Source organism: Anabrus simplex, chromosome 1 (assembly GCF_040414725.1).
Source record: "Anabrus simplex isolate iqAnaSimp1 chromosome 1, ASM4041472v1, whole genome shotgun sequence".
NCBI classification, from domain to species: domain Eukaryota; kingdom Metazoa; phylum Arthropoda; class Insecta; order Orthoptera; family Tettigoniidae; genus Anabrus; species Anabrus simplex.
This window is the reverse complement of record NC_090265.1, coordinates 437,296,875-437,321,200: the sequence shown is the minus strand read 5'-3', so window position 1 is coordinate 437,321,200 and position 24,326 is coordinate 437,296,875. Positions and strand designations below refer to the sequence as shown.

The window sequence follows — 24,326 nt, the reverse complement described above, 5'->3', positions numbered from 1 at the left end:
TTATTATTATTATTGTTACGGACTTTTCCGTGGTAGGTAGAGGTGAAAGAAGGTGCGGGTGTGAATGGGTTTCAAGCTACGAAATTATAGTGCAATGTAAAATTAATTTAAAAGTTAACAAGGTTATATTTTCTTTTCGAAAACAAAGAAATAACAAGCATGGCAGGTACAAAGTAGCAATTCAAAAGGGGTTAGTTACAATATTTACAGAATTTGGGCTTCGCGCCCTGACTTCACAATGCTTGGGCAATCCGCTCAGTTTTACCTCAAACACAAGTTTTAACAGAGGGGGAGAAAACCCCATTTATACCTAGGAGCCCTTGCTCCAAATTACACTGAAAAACCTCCATGAGGCATACAACCCAGAATTTTCAAAAGAGCCACTCGCTCTCAAAATTTAAGCCTCTCACAGGCCACACCAAACTCCACCTTCAAGTTGTCCTCAACGGACATAAACACAGGGGTAAAATACCCAATCTACTGAGGTCTATTAAAAGAAAAGCAGGTTAATTAAATGACCTCTAAAATAACAATTTGAGAGGAGGCGAACTTGCACTCCTAATACACTTTGATTAAGACCTACTTGGCACTAGGCCGTTAATACAAGGGCTAATCCCATGCTAAAGAGGTGACTTAAGAAAAGAACAATTTGTTTTACATTAACGAAAAATAGGTCGAGAAAATAAGTTCACCTCAAGACCATGTGAGTGGGAGCTCGAGAGGGTTAGCACTCTCTATCCCAATATGTCGTTTTACAAGAGAATAGATGAAAAGGGAAGTTACATTTTAGGAAAAGGTTACATGGTTGAACGCTTAGAACCCGCCCCGAAAGTTAAACTGCTGAGCTAGCAAAGAAAGAAGTTATTAATCGGCCATTACCTTGTGTTGAACGGCTGGAGAAGAAAGAGGCGCTTCCCGCCCCCTGCTATGTACTTAACACACTGAAAGATGGAACAGAAGTGGCCTAGAGACCCAAAAATCAGCAGTTTAAATACTCTCGCGGAAGTTTCTAGGCGTTAGGGGAAAGAAAACACCCTCCCACAAACTCTTTATTGGATAGGACCCCGCAACAGATTCAAGTTGGGGGAAGATACATCTGATTGGATAGAAATTAATTGAAGAAATTCGGGATTGGATACATTCATAACAAGGAGAAGAAAGGGGTAAATATTGCCAACTTAAACAATGATAGAAAGAAATTTAACAAGGAACAAACTCTTGAAATTAAATTTTCTCCAAAAAAATAGTTCTTTGACTCCGCACTAGGTTGCACTATTGTAGATCTTCAGTAGTGTCCTCTAGAAGAGAAAGATCACACTTCTTACTTCAAGCGAAACAAAAACACATCAAAAATGACACAGTTCAAAAACTCAGAATTTTCCACGTGGTGACATCTTCTGAGAAGGTAGAAAATTAATACTGTCAATAAAGTTCAGACTTCCTCCAGCAGAGGAGTTTCACCTGGCGCAATTTTTAAATTAGAGGAGTGGAGGTGTACCGCCCGGTACAGACCTCCCCCCCCAAAAGTTCCTCCAGGGATGACACATGAAATCAGTTTGAAACAAGGTCCAAGTTATGCTGTGGGTATGAAGATTGATTGCCAAAAAATTTATAAGATTTTCTTAATTTGGGGTTGATTTGGTTTCAAAATTTGTTGTTGCAGATGAAGTAAAGTCTTTATATTTGTAGAAGTTGAATTTCTGAAGATAACTTTTTATACTTGAAAGTGAAGAAAAAAAAATTTCAAGGTCCACCAAATATTGCAGTTGAATTCCCAAGTGTAGTCATTACTTATGGTATCTGTTCATGTAGTAGATGGAGATGAAGTGGGATGGCCAGACCGGCCGTTGCGGCTTGCGTCCAAAGGAGGCCGCTCGGACCCCTCAAGTACCCTGAGATACCGCTCGCCCGCACTATGAGGGGAGCAGAGGTGTTGAAGCACGCCGCGCCCGCGGTGAACATAAACAGGCTGCGGGCAAGTAGCAGGTTGTGCGCCGCACATCAGCCTTGGCCGGGAGGAGAGCTCAGGCTCGCCGTGCACACGTCTTCCTCGCTGGGGCCGAGGGGGCCCGTCCTCAGCTCCAGTTGCTGCACGGCGCCGCGCGGCTGCGGGGGCACTGAAACATTAAAGCTTGGCGGCAGAATTGTGTTGGACCATCATCTTTTTTGAGGGTACAGGCTTGTGGAGAGGTTGAGGGGCCAGCGGCGTGCAAATATCCATGGCATAAGTTATGCCACTGTGTGTATTGAAGCAGGAGACGGGAGCGTGGTAATGGCCGAGGTAAGGACAGGATGGCAGTTTAACAATCGGGGAGGTTTACAAGAAATGCTTACATATAAAATAAAATAGAAGGAGCAGAATGCCTTAAGAGTGGAACTCAAAAAAAAAATATAACCTTCATATTCCTATCAAATTATATGAAGCAAGTTGACACAAAATTTACACTGGTTTCACCTGTGACAGGTGAACACTAAATATCCTCTCGGTGGCTGGATTGCTTACTAACAAGGTAACCGGCGTAAGAAAATCGAGAATGATGCATGGCCCATGAAATCTGGGGGCAAGCTTGCCCGCGGGAACAAAATTTTTGACCATAACCTGGTCACCTACCTTCAAAGGGGTGGGTCTCCGTCCACGATCATACCTTTCCCTAACCTTTTCATGAGACACTTTAAGATTGGCTTTAGCCTTCTTCCAAAGATCTTTAATGTTATCCGGATCTATTGTCTCGGGTAGAATGTCATTCAGAGACCAGAGGTTAGAGAGCGGCGAGTTGGGAACAAACTTGAACATCAAAGAAGCTGGAGTAAACTTGTGAAATTCATGAACCGCCGAATTCAAAGCAAAAGCTATCCAATGCAGGGACGTGTCCCACCTGGAATGATCTTCATGATGATAGGCAATAAGTGCTGACCTGAGACTACGGTTAACCCGTTCAGCCAGAGATGGTTGAGGGTAATAAGCAGAAGTAGTTACATGAGAGATTGATAAGTCAAAACAGAATTTACGAAATAAATTGGATGTAAAAGCCTTAGCATTATCAGATACAATATATTGACACGGACCAAAAGAAGCAAAAATAGAATTTAAGCAGGTAATGGTAGACTGAGCGGTAGCCAGCTTAGTCGGAAATAACCAAGAAAATCTGGTAAAACCATCTACGCACACAAAGATGAACTTGTTAGCATTACCCTTTGACTGGGGAAAGGGTCCTACATAATCGATATACAGACGTTCCATGGGGCGCGACGCTTGATGCGAAGACAAAAGGCCTACCTTGGTGGACATGGTGGGTTTACTGAGCAAACAAGATTTACAAGCTTTTACAAGTTCCCGGATTTCACCGTCCATACCTTTCCAGATGAACATTTCACGAATCTTCTCACGAGTTTTAAAGATTCCAAGATGCCCTCCTAATGGGGTCTCATGATAATACTTGAAGATCATAGGTACAAGAACAGCTGGAACGACAACTTTCATCATCCTATCATGCCTCGATGGGCAACATAGAACACCATTCCTCAGAACATAAGGGACAACATGTTCCCCAGAAGAAAGGGTTTCCATTATCGGAGCCAGCGTCGGATCTTCACGTTGGTATTTCTCAATATCCCTAAAAAGCATGGGAGCATCTGTTAAGATGGCATTAACACCAGATAGTATGGACTCGGGAGGTGATGAACTGTCGACCGGTTCGTGGGTCTCGACGTCGTTATGAAACATACGGCTGAGTCCATCAGCAACAACATTTTCGGTACCTCTGATATGTCTAACATCAAACTGGAAGGCGGAAATACGAATAGCCCAGCGGGCTATACGACCAGTACGACGCGGCCTACCTAAGACCCAGCTTAATGCTTGATTATCTGTCTCCAGGTCGAATTTGACGTGTTCCAGATAGAGACGGAACTTTTCTAAGGCGAATAAGACTGCCAAACCTTCGAGCTCATAGATGGAATACTTGGCTTCTTGAGCCGACAAGGTCCTAGAGGCATAGGCGATAGGTCGCCTCCCTAGTTCAGTCTCTTGAAGAAGGACTGCAGCTACTGCTGACGACGACGCGTCGGTTTGGACGATGAATTTCTTCGAGAAATCAGGCATAGCAAGTACAGGGGCATTACAAAGTGCTAATTTAAGGTCTTCAAAAGCGGCTTGTTGAGAAGGTCCCCACTCGAATTTGATGCCTTTCCTACGAAGAAGGTTTAAGGGCGCCGCTCTATTAGCAAAGTTAGGAATGAACTTCCTGAAGAAATTCACCATACCAATGAACCTGGCGATACCTTTAATGTCCTTGGGAGGTTTAAAATCACGGATGGCCTGTGTTCTAGAATGATCGACTGCTACACCATCGGGTGACACAATATGCCCTAGGAATGACATAGAGGGCTTAGCGAAGGCAACCTTGGACAACTTAACAGTTAACCCAGCCTTACGAAGGCGATCGAGAACTTCTCGCAAATGATCTAGATGTTCTTCAAAAGTCTCTGAAAATACGACGACATCATCTAAATAGTGATATAAGTACTCGAATTTGATGTCGGAGAAGACCCTATCTAGTAGCCTAGTGAGCACAGCTGCCCCCGTGGGGAGCCCGAAAGGCACGCGGTTGTATTCATATAAATTCCAGTCCGTGGCTAACGCTGTAAGGTGTTTAGACTCTTCGGCAAGGGGAATTTGATTATAGGCCTGATTCAAGTCCAAGATAGTGAAGAACTTGGCCTTACGAAACCATGAAAAACAAGAATGAAGGTCAGGAAGGGGCACAGATTGCAACACCACCTTCCGATTGAGAGCCCTGTAATCAATGACAGGCCTGAAGCCTCCTTGGGGTTTCGGGACTACAAAAATAGGCGATGAATACGCCGACTTAGAGGGCCTAATAATACCATCCTTCAACATCTGATCGATAATTTCTTTCAGAGCCTTCATTTTAGGTGGAGATAGCCTATAAGGTGGAAAACGGACAGGAATCGAATCCGTGACCTCAATTTTGTATTCAATAAGGTCAGTAACACCAAGAGTATCAGAGAACACCTCTGGAAATGACTGACATAATTTACGAATACTATCAGCCTGCTCCTCAGGTAGATGTCTAAGGTCTAACAACATCTCATCCTGGGTAGGCGAAATAGATGAACACGACACAGAATTACACTTTAACAAGGGAATTTTACAATTGGACACAAATTTGAATGTGCACGACTTACTCTGAAGATCGAGCACAAGACCAGTGTGAGAAATAAAGCCCGCTCCCAGTATGATGGGGCAAGACAGGTGCTTAGCCACAAACAATTTAATTTTCCATGTAAATTTAAAAATACGAATTTTGACCAGTACGGAACCTAGAATTTCTAATGAAGATGAATTAGCCGAAACATATTGAATAGGAGATGAGACGTAGTCAGGTAGTTTACAAACAGCTTTCAATTTAGAATACCATTCAGCCGAAATAATCGAACAAACACTGCCTGAATCTAAGAGAGCTGTTATAGGCTCGTTATTTAACTCAATCTTAAGAAAAGGAACAGGTGCGGGGGTATCCGCCGCAATCCTAAGGCACTTTTTGGGGCATTCAAAAGATGTATTCGAAGACTTATCGTTCCCTGAATTCTCGACCTTTTTGCCAGGGGCTGAGCCTTGGGAAGCAGAATTAGTTGACTCAGCCGCAGCCACTAGTCACTTTTGATTGTTGTTGGAAGTTACACCAGAATTTGAGCAGGAGGGGGTGCTATTCGAATTGGGACAATTCTTTGCGATATGTGAGAAAGCCCCACATTTAAAACAGCCTTGTGATGAACCAGCTCCATTATTTGCCCTACTAGTTTTGATCAGAGGACACTTATTGCGCAGATGGTCAGGCGACCCGCAAGCATAACATTTACGGGGGGTGACTGATCGGCGAGGTGGAGGCCGAGTATTACTAATGGAAGGCGGGGGTTCTTTCGCGACACGCAAAGAATCGGCGTATCTAACTCCTTCCGCTGAGACGGCCAATGCTTCAAGTTCCGAGAAAGTTTGCGGGCACGCCGCGAAACACAAATATGACCTATAGGGAGGTGAAATTCCCTCTACAATAGCCTGTACAATCTGATCTTCAGGAAAATGAAGGGCAAACACCCTAGTATAAAACTTAATGTCCTGTATGAAATCAGCCAAGTTTTCATCCAAGCGCTGTACACGATAATAGTACTTCTGAATAAGGGAGGACCTGGCCCTAGCAGGGATGAAGTTAGCTAGCAAATGGGCATGGAAATCCTCAATAGATGATTGCTCGGCAATGGCTCTTACGATTTTATCAGAGAGAATACCAATAGCATACGGATAGATAATTTGCAAGATTTGACATGGAGAAAGAGAAAAAACAAGGGCATGATCCTGAAATTCCACTAGAAATCTTAAAAATGAAATTACGTCACTGGTGGTATTAACGGAAAACTTAGATATACCTCTGAGCAACATTGCCAATGGATGAGGCAAGCTACTAAACCCGGGTGACATAGTAGGTAAAGGTTTCAATGGCAAGGAAGTTAATTCAGAACGGATGTTACTCAGCGATGCACGGCGTTCAGACTCGTTGTCCAGTGGGGCAGGGATAGTTTGAGCAGCAACGGTTATTCTATTAACTTCTCCCTTGGGAGGTGCTTCCTCACTACCTGCATTTACTATGGTGGGTTGATCAGATTTGGGAGGAACTTCCCCAGTTAACAATTGAGTGACCTTACTAGATAATTCGGAAATATTTTCCAGGAGCGTACTAGCTTCCTTCCTCTGAACATCATTCAGTTTTAGAGACAACAGATCGTTAACCCTATTCGAAAAATGATATAGCCTGCCTTGCACACGCTTAATTTGATTAGGAGACGGATCATTTTCATCAAAAAAACTAACTACAGAAGCTAGCCCAGTAATATTCTCCGTGATCGTGGAAAGAGAGTCGTCAATTTCTTTCTCTCCCAAATTGGGGATAGAAATGGGCAAATCAAGGGACTCTCTAAGTTTGTTAGTGTCTATTGCAACCGTGCCTCCAGATTGCACATTTCTGATAGTTAATTCATAGATCAACTCCTCCTTACGCAAATAGTTAAGAAGGAGAACATCGCGAGGGCCGGGCATGATGACAGACCAATTTTGAAAAACTCAAAAAATTCCAGCAACTGGGAAAATAGTTAGAGTTCGGAACAAACAATATTTAGCCGTCAAAAGGGGCTAAATTGAGACCCATTCAACCACGCTCTGCTACCACTTGTTACGGACTTTTCCGTGGTAGGTAGAGGTGAAAGAAGGTGCGGGTGTGAATGGGTTTCAAGCTACGAAATTGTAGTGCAATGTAAAATTAATTTAAAAGTTAACAAGGTTATATTTTCTTTTCGAAAACAAAGAAATAACAAGCATGGCAGGTACAAAGTAGCAATTCAAAAGGGGTTAGTTACAATATTTACAGAATTTGGGCTTCGCGCCCTGACTTCACAATGCTTGGGCAATCCGCTCAGTTTTACCTCAAACACAAGTTTTAACAGAGGGGGAGAAAACCCCATTTATACCTAGGAGCCCTTGCTCCAAATTACACTGAAAAACCTCCATGAGGCATACAACCCAGAATTTTCAAAAGAGCCACTCGCTCTCAAAATTTAAGCCTCTCCCAGGCCACACCAAACTCCACCTTCAAGTTGTCCTCAACGGACATAAACACAGGGGTAAAATACCCAATCTACTGAGGTCTATTAAAAGAAAAGCAGGTTAATTAAATGACCTCTAAAATAACAATTTGAGAGGAGGCGAACTTGCACTCATAATACACTTTGATTAAGACCTACTTGGCACTAGGCCGTTAATACAAGGGCTAATCCCATGCTAAAGAGGTGACTTAAGAAAAGAACAATTTGTTTTACATTAACGAAAAATAGGTCGAGAAAATAAGTTCACCTCAAGACCATGTGAGTGGGAGCTCGAGAGGGTTAGCACTCTCTATCCCAATATGTCGTTTTACAAGAGAATAGATGAAAAGGGAAGTTACATTTTAGGAAAAGGTTACATGGTTGAACGCTTAGAACCCGCCCCGAAAGTTAAACTGCTGAGCTAGCAAAGAAAGAAGTTATTAATCGGCCATTACCTTGTGTTGAACGGCTGGAGAAGAAAGAGGCGCTTCCCGCCCCCTGCTATGTACTTAACACACTGAAAGATGGAACAGAAGTGGCCTAGAGACCCAAAAATCAGCAGTTTAAATACTCTCGCGGAAGTTTCTAGGCGTTAGGGGAAAGAAAACACCCTCCCACAAACTCTTTATTGGATAGGACCCCGCAACAGATTCAAGTTGGGGGAAGATACATCTGATTGGATAGAAATTAATTGAAGAAATTCGGGATTGGATACATTCATAACAAGGGGAAGAAAGGGGTAAATATTGCCAACTTAAACAATGATAGAAAGAAATTTAACAAGGAACAAACTATTGAAATTAAATTTTCTCCAAAAAAATAGTTCTTTGACTCCGCACTAGGTTGCACTATTGTAGATCTTCAGTAGTGTCCTCTAGAAGAGAAAGATCACACTTCTTACTTCAAGCGAAACAAAAACACATCAAAAATGACACAGTTCAAAAACTCAGAATTTTCCACGTGGTGACATCTTCTGAGAAGGTAGAAAATTAATACTGTCAATAAAGTTCAGACTTCCTCCAGCAGAGGAGTTTCACCTGGCGCAATTTTTAAATTAGCGGAGTGGAGGTGTACCGCCCGGTACAATTATTATTATTATTATTATTATTATTATTATTATTATTATTATTATTATTATTATTATTATTATTATTATTATTATTATTATTATTACGTTGTATTACGTTTTGTTGAATTATTAATTCCAAATATACCATTAACTAAAGAACGATCTATTAAAATCCATCTAAGTTGTTTATGAAGGCCAAAGTAGCACACAGGTATCAGAATGAGATTGTCGCACACCTTCAGCAGTAATTCGAAAGTTCACAGAGCATTCCTGGAATGTAAGAGAAAGAGCTGACTGGAGATCGAGATAACTGTTAGCTTAGTGTGAATCAAATGTCATGGGCAGTAGCCGAGATTTGAATAAAAATGCAGATATAAGAAGAAATATCTGCGCTATGAAATCAGTAGATCAAGGAACATAACTTGGAAACTATATTTACTCCATTTTTTAAAAATTATTATCTCACGAGGTTGCCAGATACTGTTCTCAGTCCATCGCTACAAGTCAAAAGTTAGCAGAAGATGACATTAGCTACAGAATAGTTGACTGAAATTATGTGATGTACTGTATGAATTTAATTTTAACTTTTTTTCTCCACAGTTACTTTATTCTTGAGACACTTTATGTGTCAATAATACAAAGTCGTACGAATTCATCCCGGAATACTCCGGAGTAGCTGAAAATGAAGGATCATTCCCGCTTCATTTAATACCTCTCGCCTAATGCTGTAATTTCCACGCGATGTGTCTAATAAACACTTCTTGTTATTCTTGTGCCTGACGTTTCCCCAATTATTTGCGGTTCGCATTAGGACTTACTCTATATGTGTGAGGAACACTCTCTACGGCTATGAAGCCAAGCTCTGCTTCGGAAGACGGGAGGGTTCGAACCCCGAAGTCGGTTATCCTGAGAATGTTTTTCTGTTGTTTTCCATTTTCAATTCTAGACAAATGCCAAGAGAGTTCCTACTCATAGGCCACAGACGATTCTTTCCGCCTCCTCACACAATTTTTGTATGTAGATTTTTACATTTTGCTTTACGTCGCGCCCATACAGAGAGGTCTTACGGCGACGAACACTCAATTTCATTCGGCATTATTCACTTCATCTTCATTAGCTCCTCAGCTAAGGTTGACGTCAGGAAGGGCATGCGGGCGTAAAACATGCCATATTATTTCATCTTGCTTCATCCCCGAGCACGTATCATATAATGGAAATTGAACACCTTAAAAGTATTTGAAACATCCCCCCCTGTAATGCACTAGCAGTTCTACGGGTGCCTACCACGAGCGCTAGCCACCAGGGAACCTGTTGGCCGATATTGTGCTGCCATCTTGCGGCGTTTGGTTGAACTAAACCGACACCCGATTGTCTTTGTGGATAACGACAATAAGCGATCGTCAGCTGGGACCTATTAAGAGATAATTGGAAGGAAAAGCAAGCTCTTGCTGTTACTGCTGGGTCTTTAATTATATTCCTGAGTTGAAGCAGAAGGAAGATGATGTATCACCTTGATACGGGGTGATCCGATCTCCGTGTGGCGAGGGCCACAAAATCTTTGGTTTGAATTTATTTGAAAATTTCCTTCAGAAACTGTGAGTAGCTTTTCAATTTACTCAACCCGGAAGTACGTGAATATGTGAAGCACTAAATGTAGTTGAACTGAATTGTGTTGTTCGGTATATCTTCATCTAAATTTCTCTGGGTGTTATTTAAACATCGCCGTGAGTGAGAATTTCTGTTATCAAAGTGACTGTGGTTGTGAATTAGTTACCAAATTCTAATGGGGCTGTATTGTAATGATTTGGGAAATTATGTTAGTCCATTAATCACTCTGGAAACTTCTCCCTTAAACAAAGCTATGCCTTAAAAGGTGTTGTCATAAAGAGTATGGTTTACTACGATACTTAAGAAAGTGTATCATAACACCTCCTGTGTTTTACCTCGTATCTATTCTATTGGGATAATACTGTTAACTAGTTGAACTATCATGTAAAGGTAGATGAAAGCATGAGTGGAAAATTGTTTCTTTAACGGCTAATTTTTCCTTTGAAGATTATCTTTTGAATGGGGGTGCCATTTTGTTTTTTTATCATGTGACCCGGTTTCCATTGAGATATCACAACACATGGGAGGGGGTATTCGGCGCTACGTTTGTCATTTGACGTTTCTATGCTCTGTTTCTGGTGAACATCTGACGTACGCCAATTGAATTGGGAGGTTTTCTCTTCTGGGTTTGGTGTGTGATACTGAATACGTTCTTACGTATCTCTGTGTTTTGAGTATTTCGGAAGTATTAATTATTTTTATCTGGGAAGTTTTTATTCTGATAATCTTGTAATCGACTTCTCATTCGTGTTTTGATTTTCTTCCTGATTTGTTCTTGGTGGAACTTTGGAACTTATACTGATTTTCCGTGATTTCTATTGGATCATTTTAGAAGCCGTCATTAAGAAACATTTCTCTGCTCCGCTCTCATATTGCAGGGTAGAATCAAGGCCTCGAATTTAGGAATTTTTCAATTAGCGTTACATCTGTTCTTCTTAAAAGAAAAGTTAATAATTGAATTTAAGTACCTTATGGTGAAAACAGTTTCTTCTATTTTCAAAACTATTAAATTTTAATGGTCCCATTTCACTTAATTTAATTCTTGGTTTCCTTTGATTTAGTTTTGGAACTTACTATTTAATTGCTTTGTTCTGTTTCTTAGTTTTTCATTACAGTTCTTTGAGTCTTAAACCTGTTTTATTTTAGTAAGTAGTAACTTATTTTTCTCGGTAATAACTTATTTATTCTTTTATCCACCTGACATTGGTGGGCCCTAGTATTTTCCACGGGTTGCTACGACCTTCTATTGGGAATTTCCTTGTTCATACTGCCCATGGTCGTGCAAATACTATCGTGCTATACCTCCTCGAAAGTACGCGATAATCAGGAAACGTGACTAAAGCGTAGAATTTATGTGAATTTAGTACAGTTTTTACAGCCAGATGCCGTTGCTGACGCCAACCCAGTGTGGAGGAACTTATTATTCACTATTGCGTGTCTATGTGGTAGTCGGTAGTGTGATGTTTAGTATGTATTAGAACGAACTCCCAAAGCCAGAGCAATCAATCAGACTTGGCTAAAATCCCCGCCACGATCGAGAATCGAACCAGGGATCCTTTGAACCTAAGGCAGCTGCATTCACCTGTCAGTCAAGGAGTCGGACGGAGTGTCTTGTAAATTTAGATGACGAGCTACAATATTAGAAGTCTAGGACTGTTTTCTTTTCTGCAGTTAATCCAGAAAAATACTTACAGATGCACCAGGCTCACTAGATGTTCAAAGACTGGAGGTGGTAGATAGTCAATTTGGTTATCGAATAAATCCCTGAAAAGAGACCAATGAATGTAAAAGTAGGAGCGATAAATTTGACATCAGGACACGTCAATAAACTACACAGATAATAAAATAAGGAGAATTTCTGAAGAAATATATATATGCAGGATGAAGGAAAAATGTCGTCCTATAATCACAGGTGGTGACAAAGGGACAGAACAGGAACCAGCCCTTAAGACAGCCAGACACGCGGCGATTTGATCACCCACTGACGGGCAATCTGGTCGACGGCGATCAGACTGCACGAATATCGCCTCGTGTATGTGACATTTCGATCAAATTGCCGGCAATCTCGTGATCTCCCGGCTATGTTTGATTGCTAGAAAATGTCTGACGATCCACTGTATTGCCGAGTAATCTGGAGATCGCTGGGCAATGGGATTGCCAGAAAAAATGCAGTGTGCGGCGCCAAGCGCTGGTATCGGGCCACCACGAAGTATCTGCGCATGCGCATGTTTACCGCAGCAGACGAGCGATGTTCCTGTACACCGTGTATTTTAGTGTCAGTAAAAACTTTGGTTCTTCAAATTATAATCCTTTATCATGAGTGAGAAAAACGCAGCATTTATTGATTGCTCTATACAAGTGTCTTATTTCTTTATGAGGGATCCAATAATTTGAGAAGGTGGCAAAAATTATCGGACATTCTCAGATAATACATAAACCCTCTAGGTTCTTGTCTCCGTAACCATGATCAGCTTTATGCCCAAATACGAAACTTAGTTCACTACTAATTACCATTTGAAAGTAAACAGTAGAACTGAGGACAAGCAGAAGGACGGCGGAGACGTCTTCCCTGCGGAATTACAGTCGAACTTCTAAAGCTGAAAATACTTCGATTTATCGAAAATTCGAGGTATAGACAAACGTACATACTACTACGGCTCCATAACACATATCAGCTATACTGTTATTTACTTCCTAATTTTTGGCACTGTCCTTTCTTTTTCAACATCTAACATTTTAATATTATTTTGATATCGTATTAAAAGCTTTGTTTTGCCTTAAGGAGTAACGTTCTCATTTTAAATACTTACAAGTTCATATTTTTGAACAGAAATCTGTAATTTTCCTGCGTGTGTTCTCTATTCTAAGAGATCAACAGAACCATATGCGTCCTCGCCAACTGAGGACTGTCACCCCGTACTGTAAACCGCTTGCTGTGGGTTGCAAAGTGGCCTAAGGGAGGTTTTTAAGCTACTGTGGTACGTGGCTACTCAAGATCACATAGTCCATACAGCTATTCAAAAAATACACTCTGACTAAAATGTACAGTGTGTTGAATTTTGTGTAACGAGACGATTTAAGTTTATGTTTCTTCAACAGGAACTAATTTTATCTGGGGATAATCAAGTACATATAAGCGTAGTGCTCCGCATGTACTTCTATTTACAGAAAACAAATTCGCACCTGGGCTTGAAATATCCTTCGACATATCGAAGAATTCAAGTGACAGAACTTAGAATTATCAAAAATACGTATATAACACATGAATTATACCGGATTCCGTCGGGAAATGAAAATTCCTTCAAGATATAGAAATATCGAGTTACAGACGTTCGAGAATTTTAACTGTATGGATATCAAATTACATTACTTTAATTTAGCCCCGCTTGCCTCTAGATGAAATTTGGGAGTTATAGGATTATCCTTATCCTTATTTCAATAGTATTAATCCCCTTTGACATGGTTCTTGATTATTGGACGGCATTTTTCATACACTCTATTGCTCAAAATAATACTTACAGTTCATAGAGCTGAGTAAGTCCTCGGAAAGCATCCTTGTGTAGAGACGTCATATGGTTGATTCCCAGATCACTGTAACAAAGATAACACGTTCCTGACACTACAGTGAACAATGAAGCAGATATCCAGTTCAAATTCAAATATTGGGTCGATGCATAATTTCTTGCGGTTCTTATATTTTATTTTATTTTACTGTCACTGCCACTGTCACTCACTGTAACAATCACAGTCACAATCACTTTGCAATGCATTCACCTACTCTCTCTATGACCTTCTGCCAACGTTCAGGTACCAGTTGAATGCCTCGCTTGTAGAACTGTTTTGGTTTCGACTGGAAGAAATCTTTTAGCCATTGGTCAAGAGAAGCTTCGTCACGAAACACTTGCCCCTGAATGTGGTTAGAAAGAGAGCGGGAAAGGTCTGAGGGCACAAGGTCAGGGGCTGAGGAAGAGGTTCCCAGCCAAGTTCAGCAATCACAGCTTTGGTCGATTGCGCTGTATGCGGACGAGCGTTATCATGGAGCAATGAGACTGTTTGTTATTGTCTTAGTCTTTTGTTTTCAATAGCAACGGCAAGCCGTCTTAGCTAGTCACGATACACAGCAGAGGTAATCGTTTACGTTTTTCGGAAGAAGTTCATGGTGAAGAATGCCATCTTTGTTCCACCAAACACACAACATTATATTCTGTGGATGGGCACTATCCTTGGCACAGAGAGTTGCATTTTTGGATGGGCTCAGCCACTCTTTCCGCTTCTTCATGCTGACATACAGACATCATTTCTCGTCACGGGTGACAATGTTCGAAAGGAATGCTTCGTGCCTATCACAAGCAATGGCGAACAGATGTTAACTCGTTGAATTTTGTTATTGTCACTTAGCACATGTGGTACCCATATACCCAATTTCTGTATTTTACCCATCGAATGGAAGTGGCGTACAACAGTTGATTGATCACATTAAAAAACTTGCGCCATTTAACGCGTTGCTTGACGAGGATTCTCATGAAGCAACTCATTCAAGCGATTTTCGTCAAAATCTGAAAGTCTTCCAGAACGTGGATCATCAGACAAGTCAAACCGTCCTGCTCGAAAGCCAGTTTTGTGCTGTTCTTTCAGCAACTGCTTCATTCCCGTACACTTCACAAGTTGTTCTGCACTGGTTAAACCCGAAAAGTAGAATGTGTCTGAAATGCTCACATTTCTCAACTTGACATTTCATATCCGTTCGTTTGAAATATACAAAAATAATACGTTCACATTCAAGAAAACCTGGGTTTTACAAGACACAAACTCCAAACCAGTTAAAACAAAGGAATAACGATAAGCAATCCCTTCATGCCGCATTGTTGCCAACCCAAATGAATACAGCACGAACTTATGCATCGACCCAATAGGTGAAAATGTCGAACATCCTCTCAGAAACCATCAACCCACCCGTCTGGAGAGCGATCACATTTTCATCTCTATCGCTTTAAATAACACTTACAAAAGGTGGAAAAGAGATTAAATGATAAGATAGTTTTGTTAGCCGAAAATTCGAATTAAATGCATGTAATGCGTTGTTAATTAGCCCCGTGTACTTATGATGTGGGATGTGATGGATGTGTTACCGTATCTACCGTGTCAATTTAATCTAAGATCGCACCAGGTACCTGGAGCTTGGTATGTCCCTTTTATAGTATTTTAAGGTTTCATAAAACATTCCACACGCTCAGGTATCTAGCGTCAACAGCGGGATTAACATTTGGAATGTACCAAGATTGCATTTCTTCCCATTTCTATCGTAGGGTGAGTTATAGCAATTTGTAAGCACGTTTGGCGATATAAATTTAGCAAAGTAGCCAACGAAAACGCAGCCCGCAATTATATCAGTAAGGGATGGTTCTACCAAAATATCTGTAATGACATAAAATGTTCAAAATGAAACTGGAGGATTTGGAACATCTACATAAGTAAAATTATCACTTCAAGTGTTTGCCACACACTTTGACTTTTTCTGACATTAGATGTACAGTGGTCGAAAATAGGTTCAGTTCAATATTTGTCTGTTTGACTGTTTGTGTTGACGTCATGAGAAAACAGCTTGAGAGAATTTCTCAAAACTCGGTATTTAAGCTATTTATTTTCTGATTAGTATACGTGGCATAGCAATATTAAAGTGGTCAACACTGAATATGTCAACGTTTTCAATATTGCTTGCATAGGAAATTTGTATTCAATAACATTTGTGCAAAATTTGATTTTCTTTCTTTATGTTCCACGCCTTATTTTAACACGCGAGGAATACTAACGGAAACATCCGCAATTATTACAGTCCTCACGAACATATAATATATATTTTATATAGAAAAATGCCAAGTCATCAGGAATCTTTTATTTTTATACGTACATACACACGGGAAGCACATTCATCTTCACACATTTGTTCATAAACACTCATCATCTGTTATAATGTAACTATTTTCATGCCTGTAAATGAATTATTCTTCGTCTTAAATAGCCGTCTGTGCTTAGGTTTAGGTAATTTACTTAACTCACATGACTCGGATGTCTTTGGGCACAGACTGCCCATGGGGTAGTTCGGGGAAATCCTGTCGCCAGCAGCTTAGGGTGTGTGTCTCTGGACGACAGCGACAAGGACCTTCAGTGCAGCGATACCAGCGGCTTTCCGAGTCAATGATGTTCCACACTGTTAAACATAACAAAGATTAAGAGTCTTGAAAACATGATTGAATGATTGAATGATTCAGTCCCATACCCACAAACCAGACTTGTGCAGGAAAAGGCAAGCTGTTTTTACAAACTCGCCATGTTTGTGGTAGAACTTTCAGTAGTAGTATTGCACGGAATTATAATACTGGTCCCTCGACCGCCGTGTTTGTTTGTTCTAAGGAAGGTGATATGCGTATCAGTTTCGTTGTTCTGATAGCGCTACCATCAAATAGTGAATTGAAACTGAATTAGGTATTTCTAATGGAAATTAGTTGTGTCTGACCAGCACTAACTGTCCCACTAGAGATGATTCTTCCTTTTACAATGTGCTTTAGGACGCATGGACACAAGTAGGTCCTATGGCGACGGTGGGATAGGAAATCACTAGAAGTGGGAAAGAAGTGATCGTGGCTTAATTAAGGTACAGTCCCAGCATTTACCTGATGTGAAAATAGGAAACCACAGAAAAACCATCTTCAAGGCTGCCGACAGTGGGGTTCGAAATCCAGTATCTCAAGAATGCAAGCTGACAGCTACGTGACCCAAAGCCCGCAGCCACTCGCTCGGTACTAGAGAATTTCAACATGCTAACAACTCTGACATGAGTGCTAAGATTCTTTCCTGATTTTCAAAAATCGAACCCGTGAACTCAGACACTACATCTAATCCATTGAGGCATATATATATATATACTAGCTGTAGTACCCGGCGTTGCGCGGATAGTTACTGAATAAGATTTATATTACCATTTATTTACCATTTCTGGAACTGCTGAGAATCAAAACCCGGGCCCCAGGCTGGCAGCTAATAGTGCTAACCTTTACGCTGCGGAAGTGGATGCCATTGTAATGAAAAAAGCATAGCTCTTGTCTGGAGAAAAGGGAGAATTTGTTTTCGATTCCTAAAAGCAATGATCACTAGGCGTATAGCTAATCCTATCTTATAAAACTGATAGCATTATTTTAATTATCCGGTTTCATGGCCCAGGTCCTCAAGGCTCTGGGCTCGATTCCTAGTCGGCTCCAGTTTTGTACAAAATGTGAAACTCTTTTACCCGGACTCTCATTTAATATAATCCCTAGAAAGTACGACGAAATTTTAACTCGAATTGTCAACATCATCAAATTACTGCACATTTGCACAAATATGATCTTTTTCTCTTGAAATAGCCCTGTGAGTGGAGGTGGTAGAATATATCCACGGTATCCCTGCCTACCGTAAAAGGTGACTAACAATGAAATCCAAAGGCTGTCAGCTTGAGAGAGTAGATGGTGACCACGGGTCCCCCGCCTGTGTCCCGCATTGCTCCCATTTACTCGTGCTAGTTTCCTCACTTTCATCTTGTATAACCGACCCTTCTTGGTCAAATCTTGTTCTCTTCCGGCACCGATGGCATTAGGTTTGCGAGGCCTAGGGAGTCTTTAATTTCACAAACTTCGTGGTCCTTCCCCTATTTTTGAACATTCTTCGAATATGACCTCTTTATTTTTCCTGATTAATGTCAAGAGATGATGATTGCCCACTTGATCTTACTCTCTGAACCATAACCACTACCACTACCACCGCCACAATTATATCATCTCACTCATGAATCCAGCCATCATTTCTCCATTCTCTATTACAAATGAAGACGGTACATCAGAACATATTTATCGCCGAAAATTACAAGTGAGGCCTCAATGTTTACTTACATTTTTCTACGACCTACAGAAGTACCAAAATCTAGTAAAATTAAGCCATTTTTTCGGACAACATCTTGTTTAAGGGATATAAAGTGTTCTCGTCTTTGATGAGACTATTCTATTATAGGCCATGGGAAGAGAGGAAATTTTCATTCATGTTCTATAATGCCAGAGCAAAGTGTAGCTTCCACTGAAGACCCAGTCTCATCCATGGCTGTGACAATATTTATTTATTTATTTATTCAGGATCAGCAACAGCATAACGCCGAATTACAACGATCTGAGCTATGTACAATAGATATGAATCTAAAATGAAAGATATATAAATACTTACAAAGGACACGAATATACACAATAAAAACTGTACAATCATATTGTAACCTTTCCAAGGCATCTGTACATAAACCAGTTACCATCGTTCATAAATATGACGTTAGAATGGAGTACCATCGGTGAGCTTCGAACTCAGCCCGGTTTGTCGAAGCCTCACCCTCCCCTACTGGAATAGTTCGCTAGCCGAGTCGGTATCGCATTTTCGGGTCTGTGGACTGTCCGATGGGGCGGTAAGTCCTTTAGTAATAGTCTCTATAGTAGGGGGAAAAGTTAATTATGAGAGGAATACTATTTCATTACTAATGAGAAGAGAGACAATATCTTGTATAATAAATTTTTACTTATACTAGTGAAACACATTATTTACATGGGTATGCCATACAAACACCTTACATATATTAACTTGGGTGATCTTAACGTTTAAATGTTCGGTAGTCTTTTCTACACTTCATTATACGTTTAAATATTCAAAATTAAGAAGGCGCTCCCTCTCGAACTATTACACTACCGGTACCACAGACTTAGAGAGGCGTTTTCTCTCTACTTATTTCACTTTACACTTACACTAATCACTTTACACACACATCTATTCAACATAGGCATACCCAGCTGTAATTCTGTTTGTTTGTCGAAAATTAATATATTCAACTTGCATCAAATTATGATATAAGTTTGCTAGTATCGTATGAACTGAAATAGGCAATTTACACTCCCAATCCTTTGAAAGTCGCGTTACAACACTACTTTGAGTTAAACGTTGCCAAATATGCAGTATGACAAACACGCCCATTTCATTAGGATTTTTATCAACACATATATCAGGACATTATTTACACAACGATGTTACCTATGGACAAGCATTTAGCGACTTCAATACCAGACATCATAAACAAAGTATTATAGCACTCCCTGCATCAAATGGACAAGAATATATACACTTCACATACACATAATGGGCCGCAGGTGGTCTTATTTCACCTGCCGCTTGTGACAGAAGGCTTTACTGTCTCCTGCGATGAACTCAGGACCTTCTGAGACGGGGTATATCTGACCTGGAATTCCCTATACGCTGTGGATAATTAAAGAAATAAATTGGAGGGATCCTTCATTTAATGCTCATTTGGAATCTCTGCGACGTTGGCTCTATTTAAATTAGCACACACAATCTTTGTATCGAGAGGAAAAGGAACTCGCCACTTGTATCTGTTCTATTTCACTGAAGAAACGCCTTCACTCCCCCGTTTAAAGGGGCTCATAAAACTCCCGCTGGGAGCTACCCGTGCCACACTTTCAAAGAGCAGTCCACTAGCCTTCTCGGGCAATGACTTCACGGCAAATAATCTATTCACTTCTTTCAATACTGGCCATAAATGGCATCACACAAATCACGGCCCTATATCCGGCCTAATCAACATATTCACATCGCGATATGCGCCTCGCGTGTCTTAATGACAGATTCCAAGGGAACTTCACATTTCATTTCGCAATATATATTATGGCTACAGCCTGTTCAGCCATTTCATTTCCTCTCGGTACATCGACCACGATGCAGATCTAATGATGATCTCCTGCCATCAGGGTCCAAGTTAACTTGCACATTCGCGAACTAATTAGCGATGTAAGATATATACCCCAATCTCATGCTCCATTCGTTGTTCCAGCAGTTTTAATTTCTAGTAAGGAGGATTTCCTAAGAGCTTGTGAAGTACAAAAAAAAATCAGTTACTGAGATATCTTTGAGGAATCCTATTGGCTGTAGAAAGATGATAACTGGAGTCGCTTACGTAGAATATTCAGGCCCTTTTACTTGACGGTACTTCACACATAATTAATCTGAGGTCCTTAAATTTACGTCATGCATTATCAAACCCTTGTAAAAAAAAATGGAAGTTAAATATGGTCGTTCCCAAACCATGAAGAAAGTATTCTATAAAAGACCCAAATAAAATGAAATTATAATTATTATCCCTCTGAAATGGCGTGCTTGCAGTCTACGTTATATCTAAGTGAAAAATTTACATATTTACAATGGGACACGACCTTCAAAGATATAAATACTTGGAAATGTACTCAGCCTTCTGGATACCACGTTCACAGCTTTACAGGGAGGCACTCCATGGATTTTAGACTGCTTGCATCACGTCATCGGCGATGTGAAGATCCATGATGACTTCCTGGCAGGTCACGAACATGACGGCTTGATCCGGTATGACGTTCTCGACGTTCTCTGCTACACCAGGCGAAGACAGCTAGGCGTCTGGTTCTCTCTAATATGCAGGCAAAATTCTGGCATTCAGATGGGCGTCGACGTTCACTCCGGCGTTCACGTAGACATGTAAATGAGGGGAAACTATCTCAAGTGAATACGTTAGTTTATCACACACCACAATTTGAATATATGGTTGGATCTGCTCAATAGCACGAGCATTCCAACCCAATGCCGGTATTGTCTCTGTAGCCCGACACTGCTCCCTCCTCATGTACCTATTCTTTTATAAACAGCATGCAGCTATTCTAGGTCCTGAATAAAGAATGTCACTGGTTAGGCCACTACTGGATTAAAATTTCTCGTCTCACACGACCACACTTCAAGCATATTCTATCTCGCCTAGTCATGCGTAAGTCAGGCTCTCAACTGCATTATCGATTTTATAGACGTGACACTACCCTTAATTATGCCGACACTGAGCCGTTCACGCACTTTCTTTGTATCTCTCAATTGTGTCGAGACACACACACACGACTCCACGCACTGAGTTACCTGGCTATTGTGGTTAATTAAGCCGTATTAGTATCGGCACATATGAGGCTCGACGCACGACCTCTTCGACACACGGACAGCAGTCATTTCGGTTTCGTGCTGCTCCCACTATATTAAATAGCGACACACTATACTCGCAAAAAAAAAACTTAGTTAAATTGTGGGTATATTTCGCAGATGTTCACAGGGTTTAATGAATCTGCATAACACTGCTCAAATTACAAGATTATTTCTTCACAAACGACTCATACACAAACCACCACGAAATACTACCGTGCTGGCGTCACATTGAGAATACACTGGGTGGTGTCTCCTTCTCAGCTCATGAATATATAGGCGCGCTACGCTAGAGACCCGAATGCTGAGGGTGGGGAAAAAATGCAATCCTTTCTCACACATTGATCCGTTAATACGCAACGTACAGTGACGAACGGGGTATCGAAATATAGCTCCTGTATTCCCATCTCCACTGAGTGACTGTTATTAAAATAACTTCGTAGGTTTTGAAGCAATCTTAAAAGCGTCCTTTAATCTCTGGCGGTGAATGATGACGAGCACAGGGGATTCCTTGTGTTCCTTGGCACGGTTAGGGCCCAACATCTGTTAGTCATTAAGACGCGCCCTTGTTTACAGCGTAGTTACTGCCCTGTTAGTTAAGTAGAGCACTTCTTGGTCTCATAATTATGCGTAAAATTCCCTGATTCAAATGAATGTCTGCGCTTAATTATCCATTGGGTATTTTGCGATTTATGAAAATTAACAGAAATAAAACAGTTGAATGCGTTAAGTTGGCAGTGGTGAATAAGCGAGGAAAACATGGTATAATGTTAGTTTTCACGTTGGACCTACTCTCTGGGCTCAGTTAGTGACCTAGATTCTTTGTCACGTGATAACGCGTATGGTTTCATCTCGCTCGTGGCGGGAGTGAGAGAGTTTCGAGTACAAGCGCTCTTGCACCGCCTTGCTGCTAATTACCAGCAACTAGAGCTCGGTCGCGCGACTCTGGATATTGCAACTCGAGTCCTGGAGCGGGCAGAAAAATTCTGACTTGGGCAGTTTTTATCGTAGAATGACGCGGAAAACGGCATATTTCATCTCCTGGATATCATGACATACTATAGGTGACGTTGTGAACGGTCACATCCCTCCCCTGCTTAAAATAAGAAAAATCACGGGTAGGGATTTTTCTTACCAATCACATGGTTCTCGTATCATTAAAAGTGAGTGTATCGTAGGATGGCATTTTCTTGTCTTAGAACGTATCTGGACATAAGGATATGCAAGTATTCTTGGGTCATGATATCTCGTCTTTCCGTGCATGCTAGACAATCTTCATCTCCCGACTCGCCAATGTTGTCATCCATCCAATGGTGATCTTCTAGTTCCATGTAGTTTACTACATCCATTTCTTCTTCAGGATCCTCTTCATCTGCGACGTCCACTCCGTCGTCGTCCTCGTCTTCTTCTGGAGGCTGTCCTTCATCTTCTAGGTCATCTGGATCGTTTGGATTCTCCTCCGGTAATTGTCCTGGCACATGGTATAGTTTCAGATTTGAGGCGTTATAGATAGCCTCAGTTGTTCCATCCATGGATTGTACCTTGTACGCGTTATTTTCTAAATTTTGAATTATTCGATAAGGCCCAATATACAGCTCTGCAAATTTGTGGTAAAATTTCCGTGGTGGATCCGAAGTTGCGGGACGTTTAACCAATACAAGTTCTCCCACACGTAGAGGTCTGTGGAATCGTTTGCGTCGCAATCGTCGTAACCGCTTCTCTGCCTGTTTCTTCAGAGATTCCAACGTATCTCTCACCCTCAACTCTACTGATGGTCTTGGATCTTCTGGGCATGGCACGACATCTTTCCATGGTCTCTCGGGATGTTCGTTGAAGTGCACGACGCTAGGAATCTGCCCTGTCGATTCGTGTACGGTTGAGTTTATGCATTCCATGATGGTTGGAACAACATCTACCCACCGCCAATGCTGTCTCGGGCAATAGATTCTGCAAAATTTTCCGATCTCCCTCATAATCCTTTCAGACGGATTCGATTCTGGATGGCGAATCGAACTCATGAGGTGTTGAATTGCCATCTGTTCCATGTCTCTACGGAACGCGGCTGAAGTGAACTGCGATCCGTGATCGGTTAAGAGTTTATCGGGTTTGCCCATCTTGGGAATGATCTTATTCCTTATCTGGTTGACAACGGTACGCGTATTTGCTTTCTGTACTGGACACAGCATAACATATTTGCTGAAGACGTCCATGCACACCAAAATGAATTGGAGCCCCCTGGTCGCCTTTGGAAGCGGACCATAGAAGTCCATGGAAAACAGTTCACGGGGCTTCTCCGGAATCAACGGCTTCGGTGGTTGTTTGAGTAAGTACGCGTTGGGCTTAATACGTTGACAGATGTCACAAGTCATTAAAACTGTACGAGTCATCCTCCTCATTCGCGGCCATGTAAAGGTCTCTCTAAGCGTCGCCATGACTTTGTCTACACCAGCGTGTCCTATGGAGTGATGCGTCAGCCATATTAAGTCAACCTGGAGAGCGGGTGGAACGACCACTCTAAGACGAGTATGCGCATCATCCACATATTTGTACAAGATCCCATTAATGTAGTTATAGTTTTGCGCATGTCTCTCAGCGTCTTGATATTCTGGCGTTCCTGGTTGCAACTGTTTTCGCAGAAACTGAATCATTCGACGGGTCTCCGGCCAACTTCCTTGTTCTTCAGGAATTTGTCTGAGTCGATCCAAGGTCTCTCGATCTTCCTCAACTAGCTGTAGATGATGTATAGCTTCGCCCTCGGGATCAGGATTTCTGCTAAGGGCGTCTGCAATGATATTTTCTTTGCCCGCGCAATGTTCTATCTCCAGATCAAATTGTTGAACGAATAAGGTCCAACGATTTACCCTTTCAGAGGCCATGGTGGATTTGAGTACAAATGTTAAAGTTCGATGCTCCGTTCGTAATAAAATGG

General features: G+C 41.2%; 1 protein-coding gene across 1 annotated transcript in view; it reads right to left on the bottom strand.

The window, feature by feature from the left end:
• The window catches only part of LOC136871971 (carboxypeptidase N subunit 2), a 182,317-nt gene that overhangs the window by 65,050 nt on the left and 92,941 nt on the right, over positions 1-24,326 (bottom strand). Inside the window, exons 5-7 of the mRNA XM_068227156.1 lie at positions 16,391-16,541; positions 13,853-13,924; positions 12,026-12,097 (exon numbers count right to left, since the gene is read on the bottom strand). Coding sequence (XP_068083257.1) covers positions 12,026-12,097; positions 13,853-13,924; positions 16,391-16,541 — 295 coding nt within the window. The remainder of the gene's footprint in view (positions 1-12,025; positions 12,098-13,852; positions 13,925-16,390; positions 16,542-24,326) is intronic.